The 19,973-nt window shown below is 33.6% G+C and overlaps 1 protein-coding gene and 1 long non-coding RNA gene across 2 annotated transcripts; one reads left to right on the top strand and one right to left on the bottom strand.

Moving 5' to 3' along the window:
* Positions 1 to 9,176: 9,176 nt before the first annotated feature.
* Positions 9,177 to 16,841, bottom strand: DUR3 (urea-proton symporter DEGRADATION OF UREA 3 (DUR3)). The gene is made up of 9 exons (XM_079000983.1): positions 16,554 to 16,841; positions 16,378 to 16,485; positions 15,425 to 15,520; positions 15,251 to 15,333; positions 13,742 to 13,962; positions 12,909 to 13,171; positions 12,185 to 12,423; positions 10,319 to 10,968; positions 9,177 to 9,828 (listed from the first exon to the last, which is right to left on the bottom strand). The coding sequence occupies exons 1-9, from the start codon at positions 16,722 to 16,724 to the stop codon at positions 9,551 to 9,553; spliced, it is 2,109 nt and encodes a 702-aa protein (XP_078857109.1). The 5' UTR covers positions 16,725 to 16,841; the 3' UTR covers positions 9,177 to 9,550.
* Positions 9,485 to 14,321, top strand: LOC145053028 (uncharacterized). Its single transcript, XR_013684324.1, has 2 exons — positions 9,485 to 9,621; positions 9,729 to 14,321. It is a non-coding gene; the product is annotated as an uncharacterized LOC145053028 (long non-coding RNA).
* Positions 16,842 to 19,973: the final 3,132 nt, after the last annotated feature.

The raw sequence follows: 19,973 nt of genomic DNA, 5'->3' as shown, positions 1-19,973 counted from the left end.
AATAACTGTAGTAACTACTCATTCATTATTCAAAAGTACTATAATAGTTGTATATCCGATGAGTTTTATAACCATACTGAACATAATATGCCTGTAGCGACGTTCTTTAGGCGTCGTAGCGTTATGACAAACTGTCACCCCAAAAGACGGACTGTAGCTAACAGTCAGGGCGCGGGATCATGACTTCCCGTATAGATCTATACACATTTGACACGTTCTCCGAACGGGAGACTCTGGTGATAGACAGGACTTGTAGCGATACCTTTTATCTAAAAGGCAGTGTTTGAAGATATATACGTCTCATGGATTCTCAACTAAGTCTGTATTAAAGTGATAGTTTTGTATGCAAAGTTTATCCTTTTTCACAATGTTTGACCAACATAAATCATAAGTTTTTAAAATATATGAAACGGTTTAACAACGAAAGATGCTTTGGTGTTACTAAATACTTTGTATAAATCTATTGCATGCAAAGTATAACAAGAGTTTCCACATAATAGAACTAAATCACAAGTGATTCATTTGATAGAAACGAGTAAATGAGATTTTTATGAAATACACGATAATAACGGTATGTTTACTTGTATTCCTCCCCTAAAAGAGTATAAAAGCATTTAAAATGTATTTAAAGAGTGTTCGAAGGGGGATATGAACTCACTTGATAGTTTGAAGATAGCGAGATGGAAAACCGGGCAGAGTTTCGTCTCGGGAAACGGACTTTTCTCGGGATTCTCGGGAATCTCGGGAGTAAAATCGACCCTCGGGACTTGAGCAAAAATGACCAGGGCTTCAGGTTTGAACGGGCACGGAAATCGAGGCAAGATCGTGAGAGAAAGGAGAGAAATGAGCATTTTTTTCGGAAAGCCTCGCATTCTATTTATAGGGGGTCTGAGAAGCCTCGTACGCGGGGCGTACGCTCGTACGCAGCGCGTACGCGTACGTCATGCATGACCGAGGCCTCGACTGCCTCGGCTTCGGATGGGACGGCGGGTCGGATGGGACGGCGGGTCGGACGGGCGGGTCGGACGGGTCAGACGGGTCGGTAGCCTCGCATAGGGCGACGTGGACGAACCGAGGCCAAGGCCCTCGGGTACGCAGGGTGTACAGGGGTACGCGGCGCGTACCTCGGATGAGGACGCTGACTCCTCTTCGGATAATACTAGATTTTTGAATTAAATAAATATATAATTTATTTAATAAACTTCAAAAATTCATATCTTCTTCATACGAACTCTGTTTTCGATGGTCTTTATATCCACGCGTAGGTGAGACTACGCTCTACAACTTTCGTTTAGACTCCGTTGGCAAATTCCGAAATTATTTTTATTATTTATTTTATAACTCATCGTGTTTAAGGAATTTCTTTAATAATTCATAACTTCTTTATCTGACGTCGGTTTTTGCCAGACTTTTTACCGCTGAAATACCATTGTCGAGACCTTCGATTCTCGTTTAGGTCATTCCGGCCAAAAGTCATTCGATCTCCAATTCGAGTTTTTAGCTGTCTGCTGCTAAGCCGAACTTGGAAAAATCTTAATTTCAATATACGAAGCCGGATTTGAGCATTCTCTTTAAGTATGATCCCGGTTTAATGATATTACACATAATAGGAATTTAAATAGATACTTTTTGGGCATTTTATTATCAAAGTAAATTTTATTACCCCAAGATGGTTACAATACTTGACTTTTTAGGTCATTACAAAGAGTTGAAATATCGGGTTGTTACAACTAGTATCCGACAGCTAGTAGGATGTGTGCTCTTCGCTGTATGTCCTGTTCCCGTTGGATGTGGGCTTACACCGAGGTCACCCAATCTACTGTCTACCCGATATCAAATTATATATAGCAGTATAAACAAATCTATTATAAAAGTAATCACCATAGTCAATATTTTATTATAAGAAATATAGGTTTTCTTAAAAGGAACTCTCCATTAGATATAAAGGAACCATTACAAATAACTCCATGAGTAACAAGTGAATACACCATGGTTACATATGACAACGATCTGACAACCAATGGAATGTGTGCTATCCGCCTTACTCACTGTACCCCGTTCGGTTGTAAGTTGAGGACAGATGCGCACAATTGATTGTTTGTTTACTCCAAGTATATATAACTTGTACCCACTTAGTACGCATAGAAAGGCTTGTAGTGTCATTTTACTTAACTTCCATTAAAGTAGGAAATATAGGATTTTCTAGAGGAACAAGCGATCATTTCAAAACAGAACTTACAACTTACATCACTTTTACATATACTTTTTCCACATTTTACAGCTTACTCACATCACTAAAATCTTATGAACTCACCAGCTTAATTACTGATCAACTCTTTCAAATAACTTGTATTCTCAGGAGACTATTAGACAGGTGCTCGTGCTGTGACTTTAGAAGATGGAGCATTATAGCTTCAAGTCTTGTTTTGTTATTTGTTTATGACTTCTATGTTTTGTGAACACTTATATTGTAAACACTTTCTTTCTAAATGAAATGGTTGTTCATTACTTGCTTACCATATACATATCTCGTGATACTTGACATGACGTCCTCCACCCCCGAACGTTTCCGTCGTTCCGGTTTTGGGGTGCGACACAATGTTTTATAAACAGACAACATCGGGTTGTCTGGGATCATTCACTTCATTCACTCAGGAACATTAACACACATGCATTAATACAAGATCGGACAAAAACATTTCAAACCGTTTTTTAGAAAATATCAGATTTTCTGGTGTTTACAGAGTAATACAAAACACTTTTCTCAAACATGCTTTTGAACTTACCAGCATTATATATGTTGAACGTTTTCAAATTAACTTGTATTCTCAGGAAATCGGCGAGCAAGTTGGTCAGCAAGAATACTTGGATATTTTGTTGTGTTTTGTTATCACCTTACGTTGGATATTTTGGCATGTAACATTGAAATACAATACTTGATGTAAACAATGATAGTTGTAATATTGCATGTGTGATGATGATGATGTTTTGTTTCAGTTATATACACTGTGATGATACTACAAGAATGAAGTCACTCAAGCCCCCGGGCGTTTCCGCCGTCTGGTTCGGGGGTGTGACATGTGTGTTGCATGGGTAACGTATGATTTATGTTTAGTAAATCAACCATGAAAAGACATAATGATATTTGGATCAAGTAGCTCTTGAGATTTGCGATGATCATATCCTGTTACGACTATATTCTCTCATTGACGCGCAAGTAAGCCACACATGTAACACCAATAGAACATACTACAAGGTGTAAAAAATAAGACTTTTGTTTTCATTCTTTTTAAAATGGTTTTTTTAATACTTTAAGTTAATACTTTTAACATGACACATCGTCCTATAAAACCCTTTCAGTAAATCCATTTATCAATGCAAGAAGATGGTGAGGTTGGCAAGCACTAATGCTTTTAAAATCCAACCTCATTTGAAATCGAAGAGAGCTCCTGAAACCTTCCTTATGGCGTAAGAATAGGTCAGTCTAGTCATGGTAAGACTGATAATGTGTTTAAACATTCGAGAACACAATGTGTCGTACTTTCATGTTATATATATATATATATATATATATATATATATATATGAAAATTTAAACTATTTAGATTATATGTCTTTTAATTCTATTTTGACATGCGAGGCCACAAGTCAATAATTAAATTAACAAGCATTCAATCAACAAGATCTATTCTTTGACTTTTAATCAATTAAGTAAACATTTAATGAACTAGCTAAACCAATTAGCTTATGATTTCCAACTTTAGTAAAATTGACAAGTTTTCATGTGCTAAAATCGAGGCACACAGATAAGCTCCAGATAACATTTTTATGGAACAAAGACTACACGCCACATAGGTAGGCTTACGCGCCGCATACTAAGCAATTCATGAGATTTCAACAGATAAAATTTAGGGTTTACTTTTTCGATCTCTACGCATCGTGTAGAAGAAAATAATTTCTAAACCTAACGATTTTTTCGGACAATATCTAAAACATTTAAAACTAATTTAAAATTCAAAAACTAGATCATATCTAAACATACAAACTCAATTAAACACAAAAGTATTGAAACCTTATGTGGAATAGACGAGAACGGTCGGATCTGATACCACTGTTGGGTTATGGGGAAATTAAAAGGGTCTCGAAGACGCACAACGAAAGCAACTAAACATAATCCTTATACATTGGTCGTGGATCTAAGTTCTACCAATCTTATGCAACTTAAATAAACAAGAGGGAAACTTAAAATACATACCTTTGTAGCTATTGAAACCTTTGTAGGTATTGATCAGATAATGAGTGTTAAGATCCCAACATAGAGCTCCTCTTGTAGTCGTACCCACGAAGTAGGCCGAAAACATCCAACAACACCCGAAGCATGAACACACTCAACATTGCAAACCAGAAAGTTGGAATAAGGCCTACAGACCGGGTAGGAGGCTGCATTTTAGGGCTTTGAGAATTAAAAGGTTGTACCGAACACTAGGGTTTTGCTTGAGACATTTCATCCTTCATAGACTACTAAATCTAGCCTAGGACCCCTCTATTAATAGGGAAGTATTTCAATACTAAAAGGATAAATAACCAGTTACAAGACAATTATCCATATCTTTGGTAATTATCTGACTTTCCAATTCCTTTATGTAGAACTATCTAGATTACCATATTTCATTCAATTAACTAAATACTTAACTAATTAACAAATCAAATCCCTATAATTTTCTTATGTTATTAGTTACTTATTTATTTCCTTGTGTGTAGGCCAAAAGAAACCTACTCTTGATAGTACTATTACCAATTGTTGTAACTGAGAGCACCATATTCCAACAACCCATCACGCTATGAAATTACATTATCATCCTTTTAAGTCTATTAAGACATACATGATGTGTTATCAACATCTTAAGGAGCACTAGTATCTTATGAATAATAATTAGCATCTACATATTTGTCTTCTTGAAACATGTACCATCTTAGAACCATGAAAATGGTTAAAAGACTATGTATTGAGATTCACTTGTTCTAAAAAAAGAACCTCTTATTTTCATTGCATGTGGTGTTAGGCATCGAATTTCCACATGCATAGATAATGAAAACCAACATTTCATTTGTAGATATAATATGTGTTAAACTTTTACATAATTATAGATGATCAATGGAATAATCATACTTTTGCTTAGAAGCATCTAATGACGACTAACCTACAAGGTTATCCCATGACTATAGTTTTTTTAAGGGTTTCTGAATAGAAAAAGGATTTTCAAACTCTACTGATTTAACAAATTTTCTATAACTTCTCCAAAAATGAAAGGTATTCGCGATCCCTTGCAAAGGAAATACACATTTATTCAATCTTAGACTTAAATGGAAATATGAGATGGGTCAAACCATTAATAGAAAAAGTTCATTCAATAATGGTAAATGTTACTAAAAGAAATGAAAGAAGTGAAGAACGAATAGGTAAAGTAAATACTTTGATGATGAGTGAGGGTGGAGTGAGCTAGTTAAAGTAAATAAAAAGATCTAGCTGTTTTCTTATAAAGGAAAGTGGCCAGCATTTTCCATAGGGGCATGTAAAGGGCTGATTAGAAGGGGTGGTTGGTGAGGCCGAATGTAATATAACAATAATGTAATTAAAATAAATAAAAAAATATTTATTAAAATTATCTAAATGGTTTCATGGCCATTCAATGTGGCTCCATGCTTTGTAAGGATATCGAAAAGGCTCACCCCTTGGGTAATGGGAATATGACTTATTAAGGTAATTAACTTTTCGGTATGTTTACATCTGGGTAATTATCTTTTTTTCGTACACATATAGGTAACAAACTTGTTGGAAGTGTTCACATATGACCACTATGACCTGCTATAGCAGGTTAAATCCTAGATGTGAACGCTTTCAACAAGTTTGTTACCTAGATGTGTACAAAAAAATAGATACCCAAATATGAACAAAATGAAAAGTAAAAATTAAATTACACGAATGGTCCCTATGGTTTGAGGGAATTTGTGTTTTTGGTCCCCAACTTATTTTTTTAACTTGGATGGTCCCTATTGTTTATTTTTATTGCATGTTTGGTCTCTGTCTTACCTAGAAAGACTATGATGCCCTTATTAATTTATTTTTTATTTAATTTTCTTATTTATGTATTTATTTTTTTACATATTTAAAAAAAATTAATAGACCACACATATTTGTATCTCCCAGATGATCCCTACTGCTTATTTTTTTAATTAATTTATTTTTTTAACTCGGATGGTATCTACTGTTTAATTTTGTTACGAACTTGGTCTCTGTCTTACCTAAAAAGAATATTATGCCCTTATTATTTTTTTTAATTAATTTTCTTGTTTATGTACTTATGCTTTATATATTTAAGAAAAATTAGTAGACCCTACATATCTGTATCTCATCACGATCCCATCTTTCATCCTTCTCAACTTCTATTTATTTTCCATTTTTAGTGATATCGACGTCTTCATCATCACTTCTTTTTTCGGCCCTTCAACTCCGTCGAATCAACACCACAACCCACTAAAGATGAAGAGACAATAGGTTATGGTGTTGGTTCGCCAGAGTTGAAGTACCAAAAAAAGAAGGATGGTGAAGACGTCGATGTTACTAATGATGGAAAAGAAATAGAAGATGAAGAGGATGAGAGATGAGATGGTGACCGGTAAGACCCAAATTAAATTTCTCAAATATGGTTTTAGGTTTACGGTGAGGAGATACATATATGTGGGGTATATTAATTTTTTTATAAAAAATAAATACATAAATAAGAAAATTAATTTAAAAAAATTAATAAGGGAAAAATAGTATTTTTAGGTAAGACAGGGACCAAACGCGTAACAAAAATAAACAGTAAGGATCATCCGAGTTAAAAAAATAAATAAATTAAAAATAAACAGTATGGATCATCCGAGGAGATATAAATATGTGTGGTCTATTAATTTTTTAAATATGTAAAAAATAAATACATAAATAAGAAAATTAATTAAAAAATAAATTAATAATGGCACAATAGTCTTTTTAGGTAAGACAAGGACCAAACGCGCAACAAAAATAAACAGTACGGACCATCTAAGTTAAAAAAAATAAGTTATGGACCAAAAACACAAATTCTCCCAAACCACAGGGACCATTCGTGTAATTTAAATTTTACTTTTCGTTTTGTTCATATTTGGTAACTATTTTTTTTGTACACATCTAAGTAACGAACTTGTTGAAAACGTTCACATCTAGGATTTAACCTGCTATAGCAGGTCATAATGGTCATATGTGAACACTTCCAAAAAGTTTGTTACCTAGATATGTACAAAAAAAAAGATAGTTACACAGATGTGAACATACCGAAAAGTTAATTACCTTAATAAGTCATATTCCCCTTAGATAATATACTAAGACATCCACGTATGTCACATACCCTCTCATGACCAACTCTAATTGAAAGTTGAAACCATTAAACCTCCCGTATGGAGAGGTCAACACCAGTATCCAGTAAGCCATCAAGAAATTTAGTCACTTTACTTCACTTGGGGACTAAAAATGTTAGAAGAAAAAAAAAATAAGGGCAACAATTGCAAAAGGATTGTTTTAGGAAGCAAAATAAAAAATATTAGCTAAAATCAGGGAGTAAAAATATAATTTACTCTTAAAAAAAAGACAAAACTTCAAAATGGTACCTGTGGTTTTCAAAAATATCAAGTTTAGTCCCTAAGTTCAAAAAACCTCACAGATGGTCCCTGTGGTTTCAAAACTTTTAACAAATGGTCCTTTTCGCTAACTCCGTTAACTTTTGACCGTTAAGTGAAGGGTATTTCAGTAATTTCACAACCATAGGGACCATTTTGACAATTCTGATAAATGAAACAAGGGTCGTCTTCTTCATCAGAAAGGTAAGAGAACGAACGATAGTTCGATGGTGGTTCGGTGGTGGCAATCAATCACAAAGAGCAAAACAAGAGGCTGATTATCAATAACTATAAATGGGGGAAAATGATCTTTGATTCTTAGTCTTCTCCTTCATCTGATCAGGAAGGAAAGAAACGAGCGAGGCGGACGATTGGAGTCTCCGACACTGGCTGGCAATCGTGAGGAGGGGTGGCGTCGATCTCCGACGAGCCCTCTTTCACTGTTACTTTTCCCGATCCGACATCAAAACACACATGGGAGGGAGGCAGCTGCAACCACCAATCAAAGGGAGTGTCACAGGTGCTCAATCAGACTGATGAAGGAGGAATAAGATCTGAAGCAGCAAGGGCTGCTTAAGCATTAACCTGCGAAGGAGAAGGAAGGAAGGAAGATCCGAGGGAAATGGGTAAGCTGCGCCTGCAACTCCGGTGAGGAAATGTGCGAAGGGGGGAGATGCGATGAACGATCGGAGGAGGTGGTGAGGCTGCTCCCCGACGAGCCTCATCGTGGTTTCTTCCTTGTCACCGATAGCAATGATTCGGAAGGGAATTGGAGCAGCTGCAACAACAACGATTGAGGTGGGGTGTTTGGGGTTGAGCTCCAACGAAGTTAAGGAGGTAAAGTAGTGGGGATGTATTCTTTTTCCGGTGAGCCTTCCTCAGTCCTTTTGCCTCGTCTCCGACAATAATTGTCAACAGAAAAGTAGCAGCAACAGGGGCGTTCAGATGGAGCTTCTTAGACACGAGTGTGTTGCAGTCAATTGAAAAAGAAAATGGAAGAGAGAGAGAGAGAGAGAGAGAGAGAGAGAGAGAGAGACCCTTTAATATTAAATAATTATATGTATTTTTCTTTTTTTAAAAAAATTAAGGCAAAACTTCATAAATGGTCCCTATGGTTGTGAAATGACTGAAATACCCTTCACTTAACGGTCAAAAGTTAACAGAGTTAGCGAAAATGACCATTTGTTAAAAGTTTTGAAACCACAGGGACCATCTGTGAGGTTTTTTGAACTTAGAGACTAAACTTGATATTTCTGAAAACCACAGGGACCATTTTTGAAGTTTTGTCTAAAAAAAAAAACGCCATACACGGAACCGCTCATCAATCCGCTTCTCCGCCAGCAGTTCTCTCTTCGCCGGCGATGCTTCTCTCTACTCCGTTGACAGAAACTTGCCGTCTGTCTTGTCGTCAACAAGTAAAATTCGATCTCCACCTGCAAAAACCTAGATTTTCGCTTCATTTATTACTTGTTCCTTCTCAGTTATGGAAATCCCAATTAACATGTTTTTCATTAGGTTAATTCTTCAATCTACAATTTCGAATCATAACCATCAGAATTTGAAAATTGATCGTGTCACATCTGTTCCTACATTGTTGCCTGGTTGTAAGCACATTAAACAAACTAGTCGATGGATGATCAATTGGACAATTTTGTACTTTTTCCCCATCCAAAAAAAGAAAACAAATATACAAGAATCCATTTCTTTGCTTGATTACGTTTCACTTCTCTTTAATGTTCTTATTTACTTGATCTGAAGTAAAACGAAAGAGCCATGTTATGCTGAAGCAGACAAATAGCCCTTGATTCCATCTACTTATCGGAATCAGGTCAAGAACTTTACCCAATTGGCTGTTTTACACTAACTGTGATGTTTCATTCTTCTTGATCTTTCCCTTTTCGATCTGGTAAATCCTCTCAGCATCAGGTACAGCTTTGATTATGGTTTCCAGCTTTAGATTTAGTTCTTCAATCTTCTCTACAAGTCTATCATTTGTGAACATTCCAATCATTACATTTTGAATTGTTCTCCAGCTTTCCGCCAATGGTAGAACTATGATCACAGCTGACCCAATTGTACCCCATGCTATCGCCACAATTGCCCAGAAAGTGAAATATCCTTTGCTGAAGTCCTCTACATAAAGTAACAAATATAAGTCAAAAAATAGCTTCAAATGAAAAAAAAGGGTATTACAACAAGGAAGGTGTGATAGTAATAAGGGTAAAATGCAAGAAATATGATCACACCTTCATTTATTTGTTTATTATAGAATCTACTTCCATATATTTCTACCACAACATTGTATTTCAAAAATACACCCAATTATAGCCTTAATTGGGTAGATATTTTAAGGTGTAATCCTTTAATAAGGAAAAAAATGGAAATACAATGTTGTGGTAAAATGAAATGAAAATATATGAAAGTAAATTGCTATTTCTTGCATCCTTAGTATTAAAAATAGTAATAAGAATAATTATTATGATTATTATTATTAATATTCCTACGCTTAAAACTCATACCTCATATATAGATTCTCACATCCTTACTGCTTGCAAGCATGAACAAAATAACACGTACAACTTATTTAATTGAGACAACCAAAATAGTGAAAAAGTAAACTTACTAGCGGGAAGTGACAAAACGGGCCATAATATGACAATCACAAACGTAAACCCGACACCCCATTTTATAATCCATCTCTTCGCAGCAATCAACTTCTCCTCCTTATACTCATCAACTGCAATCCCACTCTTTTCCTTCTCAACAACCGTTATCTGCCTCGTGGACTCCCAATCATAATCTTGTGGCTTCAAGAAACTACAAGCCGCATGAACGGCCCCACCCGTAAGAATCGAGACTAAATTCCCAACAAGCATCGGCGCATTTCTTCCGGTTGTATCAAGATTGACTCGCCCGTATTCAACCCTAGCAACCACTAACCAAGTAATGATACCTAAAAGACACCCGGAAATGGTCCCTAAAATGGCACCAAATGCATTGGCTTTTCTCCATAGGAGCATGAAGGCTAAGGGCATAACTGCGGACCCGATGAAGACGCCCATGGCTAGGTACATCCAACCGAGGGACACACCGACTTTGTTAAGTATGACTGCTAATATTCCCATGAAACATCCGAATGAGAAGACGACTGCGCGTGAAACTTTTAGGATTTGCTTCCCGGTTGCGTCGGGGTTGATGTATGTACGGTAGATGTCGTAGGTGCAAAGGGATGAAACCGCGATTAATTCGGAAGAACCCGCGGAGGTTACGGCCCTACGGAGTAGTTTGATGAAGAATGTGAGTCGTTTACGTTAATTCGAGACAAAGGGTAGAATGGTAATTTCGGTGAAAAACAAAACGGTATTTGTGCATATATAGTCGGTACAATAATTCATCCTCACAAACATCATTTATCGGTGCGAAGGGAAAAAAAGAAACAGGCCCTTAAAGTGTTTGTTCTGTGTTTCCGATTAACAGATAAAATGATGTTTATATGGAGCAAGTGTTGTATAAATAAAAGTATCAACTGTCTATTGTCTAAATGAGTGTAAATTGACCATTAATAAATCATTTTCTAGCATAACTAATTAGAAATGAAATTATATGATTTATATTTGGATAAAAACCCTTAGGTTTGCAAGTTTTGTCATTTTTACCCAAAGTTCAAATTTGATTGTTTTTATTTATTTATTTATTTATTTTTTTCAGTTTTACTCTTTTTGCAAATTTATGTGGTAAAACTGAAAATTTATGTCAAACTTAAAGGCTCTTATGAACTAGAAAACCAAACTTAAGGGCTTTTATGAACTAGAAAAAAAGGTAAAACCGAACATTTCTGTCAAACGTAAGGGCTTTAATAAACCATATGGTAAAATTAAAAAAAAAAAAAAAAAAAAAAAAAGTTGCAAATTTGAGGCATTAATGGACAGATAATACGACTATGCAAAAAACCGACAAAAACTTGCAAACTTAAGGGTTTTCATGTCATTATCCCTTTATATTTTGGGTTAAATGAACAAAACAACAATGTAATTTTATTTCTTTGTTTGTTTTAGCATCCTTGTTTCATTTCTTATTACAACACTGTACTTTGAAAAATCTACTCAGTTGTATAAATGTGTAGAGTTTTCATTGCTATAAATGTGTAGATTTTCGAAGTACATTGTCCTAATAAAAAAAGGAAAATAAAATGTTAAAATTTGGTAGATTTTAAAAGCACATCACATTAATAAGAAAAAAAATTAAAGTAGAATGTTGTAATAGAAAGAAATAAAAATAGGATGCTATAATAAATAATTGCATGGAAGTATTTCACTATTTTTTGCATTTTCCCTTTTATTGAATCAAAACATGATTAATATTTGATGTTTCTTTTGACCAATGCAAAAAGAATTATTTTTCCTCATTTATTTCTTTCCACTTCCTCAACTGTTCCTTCATTTAAAAAAAAAAAAAAAAAAAAAAAAGTTGGCTGAAGTTTTTAACTTACATGAAAAGCATGGTGAGAAGGAGAACAGATCCTCCTTTTCCCATCAACGCAATAGCTGTAGCAGGAGGCACAAGCCCTCGGCTCGCTTCACTAGCGGTCAACGGAAGGTCAAGGGCTAGAGCTCCTAAACCAAGTGCTGTTGCTAAAGAAAATGGAACAGCGAACCATACAAGCCCACCTAAAAGGTAGCCTTTGTGAGTTGATTGTGGTCTAGCTGCAATGGCACTCACCCAATATCCCTAAATATAAAAAGTAAAAACAAACATTTTATAATCAAAACTTGTTTTGTTAGGTTTTGTTACACAAGCACACTCGACTGTGTTTGGTGTGCATTGGACTGCGACTGACATTGAAATTAATCACAAAAAGATTGCAATTTTTGTTACACGAAAAAAGATGGAACAACGTTGGATGGTGACTCGCTCATGGTCTCTCATCTATGAAAAAGACGTAAATGCCCTTCTTATTTTTACCATTGAAAATAGCCGTAGAAAGTTTTTTGAGCCTCGTCTAGTCAAATCTAATCCCTTCATGGCATGTGTCGTCCCATGTAACAAACAAGGTTGTTACGGGATAGGACCACTGAACTGGGATTGGACTGGACTGAACTGAATGTAAATTCACCTTTTTGGGTGTGACAAAATATTGCAATTTTTGTCTCATGGTCATGTCATGCGTTTAACAAAGAGGGTCTTATGACCTTGATTTGATAATTAGAACTTACATTGTCAACAAAAACTGTGCCGAAATTACCAACAATGTTGATTATACCGAAAACGAACCCACCGGAGCTCAACATTGTTAGGTAAGATCCGTTGTAGTTCCCGGAGACAGGGCCACAAGCTTGCCCATTGTGTGTGAGAGGTTCTTGACATGTTCTAGATCGGCTTGAGACCTCCATTAGACGTTGATACACAACGCTTGGGCTACCTAGCTCACTGCTTGCCGTGTAGACCAAGAATACAAAAATGACTAACACCACATGGACTGTTAACAAAAGCAAAGAAATACACAAAAATCAGGTCGTATATCAAAAACTAATCATTAAGTCGATACAAATCTTTCTACGTAAAGGGTTAAGTGCAAAGATATACAACATACTTTCATATATAGGTTTATTAGAGCACCTTGCTTCCTATTACAAAATTGTAGTTTGAAAAATCTATCCATTTACAACAATGTCATTCTAAACAAATTCTTTTTTGTTGCTACAATTGGGCAGTTTTTCCAAAGTATAATATCTTAATGGGAAAAAAAACTTAAAGTGCAATGCTCTAAAAGTTAAAGGTGCTATAATAATCAATAAAATGAAAGTACACCATTATTTCATGCATTTAGTACTTTACCTAAATATGAATCTCTAGTTTGACTGTTAAAGGTCAATATGACTGCCTTTCATTTTTTAAAATTACTTTCAAGAACTTTTTACTAACAAAATAACATAAAACAAATGGAAAATTTTTGCTATTGCAAATTTTGACAGCTATTGATTTTGAAAAAAAACATGACAAGTTTGACATGAAAAAGTCAAACAAATAGAGAAGCATGTAAGATTACCTATGACAGAATGTATATAGCTAGCCAAGAAAGTGGCCTTCAATCCTCCGGCCAGTGTATATACGATTACACCAAGAGGAATTAAAAAACTGGCGGCATAAATGTTGACTCCGGTGAGTGCATTGACCACCGCAGAGCCGCCAAGCAGCAGCATCGCGGTTACAATGATATTTGTCATGAAACAAAAAACTAAAAACACGACATGTGCAGCCGTTCCCCATCTGATAAAGACAAATGAAAACAAATTAAACATGATAAAAAAACTATTAGAACTAAATTAGATTATAATAAAACTATATTACCTTCTTCTTCTTTATGAAAAAAGAACTACAATTTAATCCAAACCATGAAATTTTGAAGAAAGATTTTTGTAATTAAAAATTACATATATAAATAAGGAAATTGTGAAGGTTAACAATGTGCATTACTCTGGCTACCAATACGGACAATGTACATTAGTTTTTACCCATGATAGCAATGCAATCATATTTCTTTACTGATAATACCAATGTACTTTATTTTTTCCTTAATACCAACATACATACATTTTCTACCGATATGGGAAATGTACTTTGTTTAATATGTATTGCAATTATATTTATTGGTAAAAAAAATAAGTATGTCACTATTATGAGTAAAGAATTGTCGGTACGTGTGTAAAGTAAATGTATGTTGGTTGCTATTTTGTGTTCCATATTGGAATTGAAGTATGTTGTTATGGGTTTTATGCGGAAAAGTTTAATTATTTTGGGAAATTTTTTGATAAAGTCCTAATTTTTTATTTTAATAGAAAAGTCCCGATTTTTTAGCATATTGTCCAAATTAACGAAAAAGTGTTTTTTTTTATTTTAACAGGAAATGATATATTATACGATTTTCCCAAAATAATAGGACTTTTTTTGTTAAAAAAAAAACATTTACTGACTTTATAAAAAAAATTTCAAAATAATGAGACTTTTCAGCATAAACGCTGCTTGTTACGGGTAAATAAATGTATTTAGGGTCGTTCCAAACATATTTTGGGTCCTGGGCAATAGAGAAAAAAAAGGCCCTTAAATACAAAAAATTTTGATCAACTTTTTTATATTAACTCGATAATTGGAAAAAACTTAATTGTACGCATTTATATATAATAAAGTCTATAAATTTTTTAGGCCTCCTTAAAACATGGCCCCTGGACGGTCGTCATTATCGTCTACCCTCTGGGACGGGCCTGAATGTAGTATATTACTATTATTGGTAAAAAAAAAAGTATATTACCTTATATTGGTAAATTAAGATAACTACCTTGCTATTTTTGCAATTCAACCAAATAAAAATTGGGTATATTTCACTTTTTCATTCTACTTCATAATGGAATGAAAAAAAAAAGATATCCCATGTTTCTATTAGCAAAACAAACAGTTTTTTTTTATATCAAACATATAATGAATCCTTTCAATCCTTTGTTTTTAGACTGTCATGTTAAACAATAAATACTACTTAAGATATCATGTAAGGAAAACATACCGAGCTTTGACAATTTCACAAACTGTATGAGCATGAGCAGCCTTTCTTTTGATCTCTATAGCCATGACACCAAACAAGAGTACCTGTTTTAAGTAAAGGTACAACTTTTTATGCATCGAGTACAAGATATAAAGCGTGATAGATGTAATTAGAAATGTGCGGTGGGACTAGAACCTGGATGGTGGCACCACTGGCGTACCAGAATGGACCGCTGACTCCGTACTCCCAAGCAACGTTTGAACTTTGTAATATCGTAGCAGCCCAAGTCCACTTTCAATACATCTTTGTGTTAGATCATAAATAAAAACTAGGATTAAATGCTAAAATATAAAGTTGCATTTTGTAGAATCTATATCTATTTTTTTTTTTATCCCAAATCTTAAGCTTGTCATCTTTCAACTAGATATCTAATTTTACCAATATTTTCTAAATGCAAGCAAGTTGACATTGGTATGATTGGATAGAACTTTTTAAATATAATGTCGTAATCAAAGAATATTAAGTATTATATAGTAACTCTACAGATTTTTACTATATAACTTCCTAATAAGAAAAAAAAAATAAAAGAAAATTAACAAATAAATAAATTACAGTTGATTTTATATATATATATATATATATATATATATATATATATATATATATATATATATTATTTTATCTTTTGTTTCTATTTATTTTTCTATTCATAAAAGCTAATAACATGTGAAATTTAATATTTTATTTTAATCAATCTCTTTTGACTTTAACATTTGTATGATTCAATAAATAGCCATATAAATAAAAATAAAAGATATAAGGATATTTGATTTTCATTTAAAAAAAAATACATCCTACTAAAGCATTTATAGTAAATAATAAATATAAATATAATAATTATCTATAAATATTTTTGGTAATTTTGTCCACTCTCCCAAAACCCGATCGTGCACGTGTCTGCTTTTACTGTTTATTTTCCTTCTATTAAAGTAATTTAATTTTACTTGCAAATTGCAATAAAACCAAAATATAAAGTCCACTAGTTAAGTTTGACTTTTACTTTGGGTTCGGAGGAGTCAACTGATCGGAGTTCAGTCAATCTACAGTTCCGATCAAACTGAACACACAAGAACCTCCAAAAATCTTACCTGAGATACAATAACACTTGCTATGAGTCCAGTTTTGACGTTTCTTCCGGCAGTGTTGAACCACTCCGACGTGTGGCGAGCTCCGACGTAACGTTTCTCCACCCAAACCTGCGCCCACAAAATGTCAAAAACGTGCAAGTAATGGTTGTACAAGATGCAGAGGGAGTAGTACTTACCAGGAATGAGGTGAAGAAAGCAAAGAAGGCACCAAATCCGAGAATAACAGAGTACCCAACACCTTGATTAAGGACGGCTTTCCCGCCAAAGAAATTGCTCTGCCGCAAACAGGCGTCGCCGGAAGTTTGGTAATACTTGCCGGAGAAATCGAAGGGAGGGCAGCTTGCCATTTTTTTGTGTTTATGAATTGTGAATCAGAAGTGAAGTTAGAGAAGCGTTTGAGGTTGTGATATTGGGTATTGTTGACGGAAGGAATGAGACAAAGTCAAACAATCAGATGAGGGGATCAAGGAGGAGTATCTTTTAATTGGTAGTATGGGAATCTGTTTAGCGGCATGGTCGATTCCAAAATGGGCCCTAGTTTTACTTACCGATTATTCAAGGAAAACTATAATAAAATCCCTATATATTGACCTCATAATCGATTTAGTCCCTATATAATTTTTTTATTCAATTAAGTTCCAAATACCGGTAATCGTATTCAATTTAACCCTTTGACCCGGTCAACAGGTCATCCAACTTTAAAAAATTACATTTTTTACCCAGATTTCAAAATTTATTACAAATTTGATTCAAAATTTACACTTTTGGCCCAGATTTTAAACTTTATTACAAATTTGCTCCAAACTTAACCCTTTTTGCCCAAAATTTAGAATTTTATTATGAATTCATCCAAACTTTAGTTTTCCTTACAACTTTTTTTCTCAAAGAATTTTTTCTAGTATGTTTTTTCTTTATAAAATCATATTTATACAAAAAAAACATATTTTCACTTAAAAATCTTATATTTTCTATATAAAAACTTTTTTTAAAAGCTTTTTGTATATGAAATATCTAGTTATAAAAATAAATATTTATTAAGTATATAAATATAAACAAATCGTTTTTTTTTAAATGTATACAAAAACGTATTTTACAAAAAAAATGTATACAAACACCTATTTTATCTATATTTTTTTTATAAAATCGTGCTTGTTTATATTTTTTTTATAAAAACATGTTTGAATAATTTTTTATATAATACGTGTTTGTATACATTATATAAAATTTATACAAACACAATTTTATAAAATATATACATACACGTATTATATAAAAAAATTATTCAAACACGTTTTTATAAGATGTATACAAACACGATCTGATAAAATGTGTACAAACACGTATTGTATAAAAAATTATTTAAACACGTTTTTATAAAAAATATAAACAAACATGATTTTTTAAAACAAATACAGATACACACCTATTTGTGTGTGTGTGTGTATATATATATATATGTATATATATATATATATATGTATATATATATATATATATATATATATATATATATATATATATATATATATAAAGGTGATAGGCGTTTGTTTACATTTTTTGTAAAATACGTTATTGTATACATTTTTTTTATAAAAACGGATTTGTATATATTTATATACTTAATAAATATATAGTTTTAGAACTAGATATTTCATATACAAAAAGTTATTAAATTTTTTTTATATAGAAATTATAAGATTTTTATGTGAAAATACGTTTTTTGTGTATAAATTTGATATAAATAAAAAACATATTTGAAACAATTTTTTGAGAAAAAAAGTTCTAAAAAAAATTAACGTTGGGATGAATTCATAATAAAATTTTAAAATTTGGGTAAAAAGGGAAAATTTTGGACCAAATTTGTAACAAAATTTAAAATCTGGGCTGAAAGTGTAAATTTTTGACCAAATTTGTAATAAATTTTGAAATTTGAGCCAAAAATGTAATTTTCGAAAGTTGGATGACCTGTTGACCAGGTCAAAGGGTTAAATTGAATACGATTACCGGTATTTGGGACTTAATTGAATAAAAAAATTATATAGGGACTAAATCGATTATGAGGCCAATATATAGGGACTTTATTGCGGTTTTCCCGATTATTTAATTTGTTTAATATAAAATTTAATGATTAATATCAAGTATTATTAAATGCAATGTTTTGAAAACCGGACCGTATTGATGGTTTAATTGGTTCAACCGGTCGAACCGGTCCCAAAAACCGGATGATATGTGTGTGTGTGTGTGTGTATATATATATATATATATATATATATATATATATATATATATATATATATATATATATATATAATGAAACCATCAGCATAAGTCTCTCGGGTGTGGGCAACGCCATTCCGGCGTTATCTGATGTTGCAGCGCCATAACGGCGCCATAACGGGGGAACACCGCCCCGGGTAGCCGTTATTAGGCGTTATGTTAGCATACGTTATCATAATCACGGCTATAACATGTTAAATAATTGAAACGGTTGAATTTTCGACCGTTTTTTTCAAACGGTAATAAAAAAATTACACTATAAAATATATACAACTTATATCATTTTTAACTACAAAAAACATAAATCTCTCTCAACTACATAATTCTTTCAATATTTCAAAACCGAAAATATGAATCGTCTTGATCCGGCTCATCCGTACAATGATGATAACGACGATGACGATTTGTACGTGACTATGATTTACTAGTATTATATGGATAACGTACTACAGCCAGATCCAACTCCACTACTCACGCGACGTGCGGCGTTAAATAGAGATCGCGAGGAAGGGCATAGACGTCTAGTTAACGATTACTTTGCGGAAAATTATGTCTACCAGCCAAGCGATTTCAAAAGAAGATTTCGTTTGCGAAAAAATGTTTTTCAAAGGATAGCCAATGTTATGGAAGCAATGTATCGTTTGACTCAACTTTTATAATTTACAAAATGTCACTTTTAGATAAAATAAATACAACTTTTACATGTTTAATATTTAATTAGGTATGAATTTTTCCAAGTGAGATATGATGCTAGAGACAAACGAGGCTTCATAGGGTTGCAAAAATGTGTAGCTGCAATTAAACTTATGGCAATGGGGGAGTCGCCCGATTCTGTTGACGATTATATGAGAATGTCTGAGAGGACTGCACGAGAAAGTTTGTATTTATTGGCAAGAGGTGTTGTCGAAACCTTCGGTGACCAATACTTGTGCAAACCTTCGTTGCATGATATGCAACAACTATATGTGGCGCATGAAGAAAGACTTGGTTTTTCGGGTATGCTTGGGAGCATTGACTGCACACACTGGAAATGGAGAAATTGCCCCGTGGCGTGGAAAGGTCAGTATTCGAGCGGTCATCATGGAGTGCCTTCGTTGGTATTAGAGGCTGTTGCTTCACAAGATTTATGGATTTGGCATGCTTTTTTCGGGGTTGCGGGTTCTAACAACGACGTCAACGTTCTCGATCAATCACTAATATTTGACGACCTTTTGTCAGGAAAAGCCACGAATGCTCCTTTCACAGTGAATAGAAATGAATATAAGTTTGGGTATTATCTTACAGACGGAATATATCCACAATATTCCACGTTTGTGAAG

This window comes from Lactuca serriola, chromosome 5 (assembly GCF_051521515.1).
Source record: "Lactuca serriola cultivar US96UC23 chromosome 5, Lser_US96UC23_V15, whole genome shotgun sequence".
NCBI classification, from domain to species: Eukaryota; Viridiplantae; Streptophyta; class Magnoliopsida; order Asterales; family Asteraceae; genus Lactuca; species Lactuca serriola.
Note: the sequence above shows the minus strand (reverse complement) of the source record. Positions and strands in the feature narration are given on the sequence as shown.

What these genes read in the sequence shown, in the direction of transcription:
- DUR3 (XM_079000983.1), bottom strand. Translation starts at nt 16,724, where the DNA reads ATGGCAAGCTGCCCTCCCTTCGATTTCTCCGGCAAGTATTACCAAACT. An exon ending in CAAGTGTTATTGTATCTCAG is followed by an intron (nt 15,521 to 16,377) that starts GTAAGATTTTTG and finishes ATGTATTGAAAG; the next exon opens with TGGACTTGGGCTGCTACGAT. An exon ending in CTTCTCACCATGCTTTTCAT is followed by an intron (nt 10,969 to 12,184) that starts GTAAGTTAAAAA and finishes ACTACTCCGTAG; the next exon opens with GGCCGTAACCTCCGCGGGTT.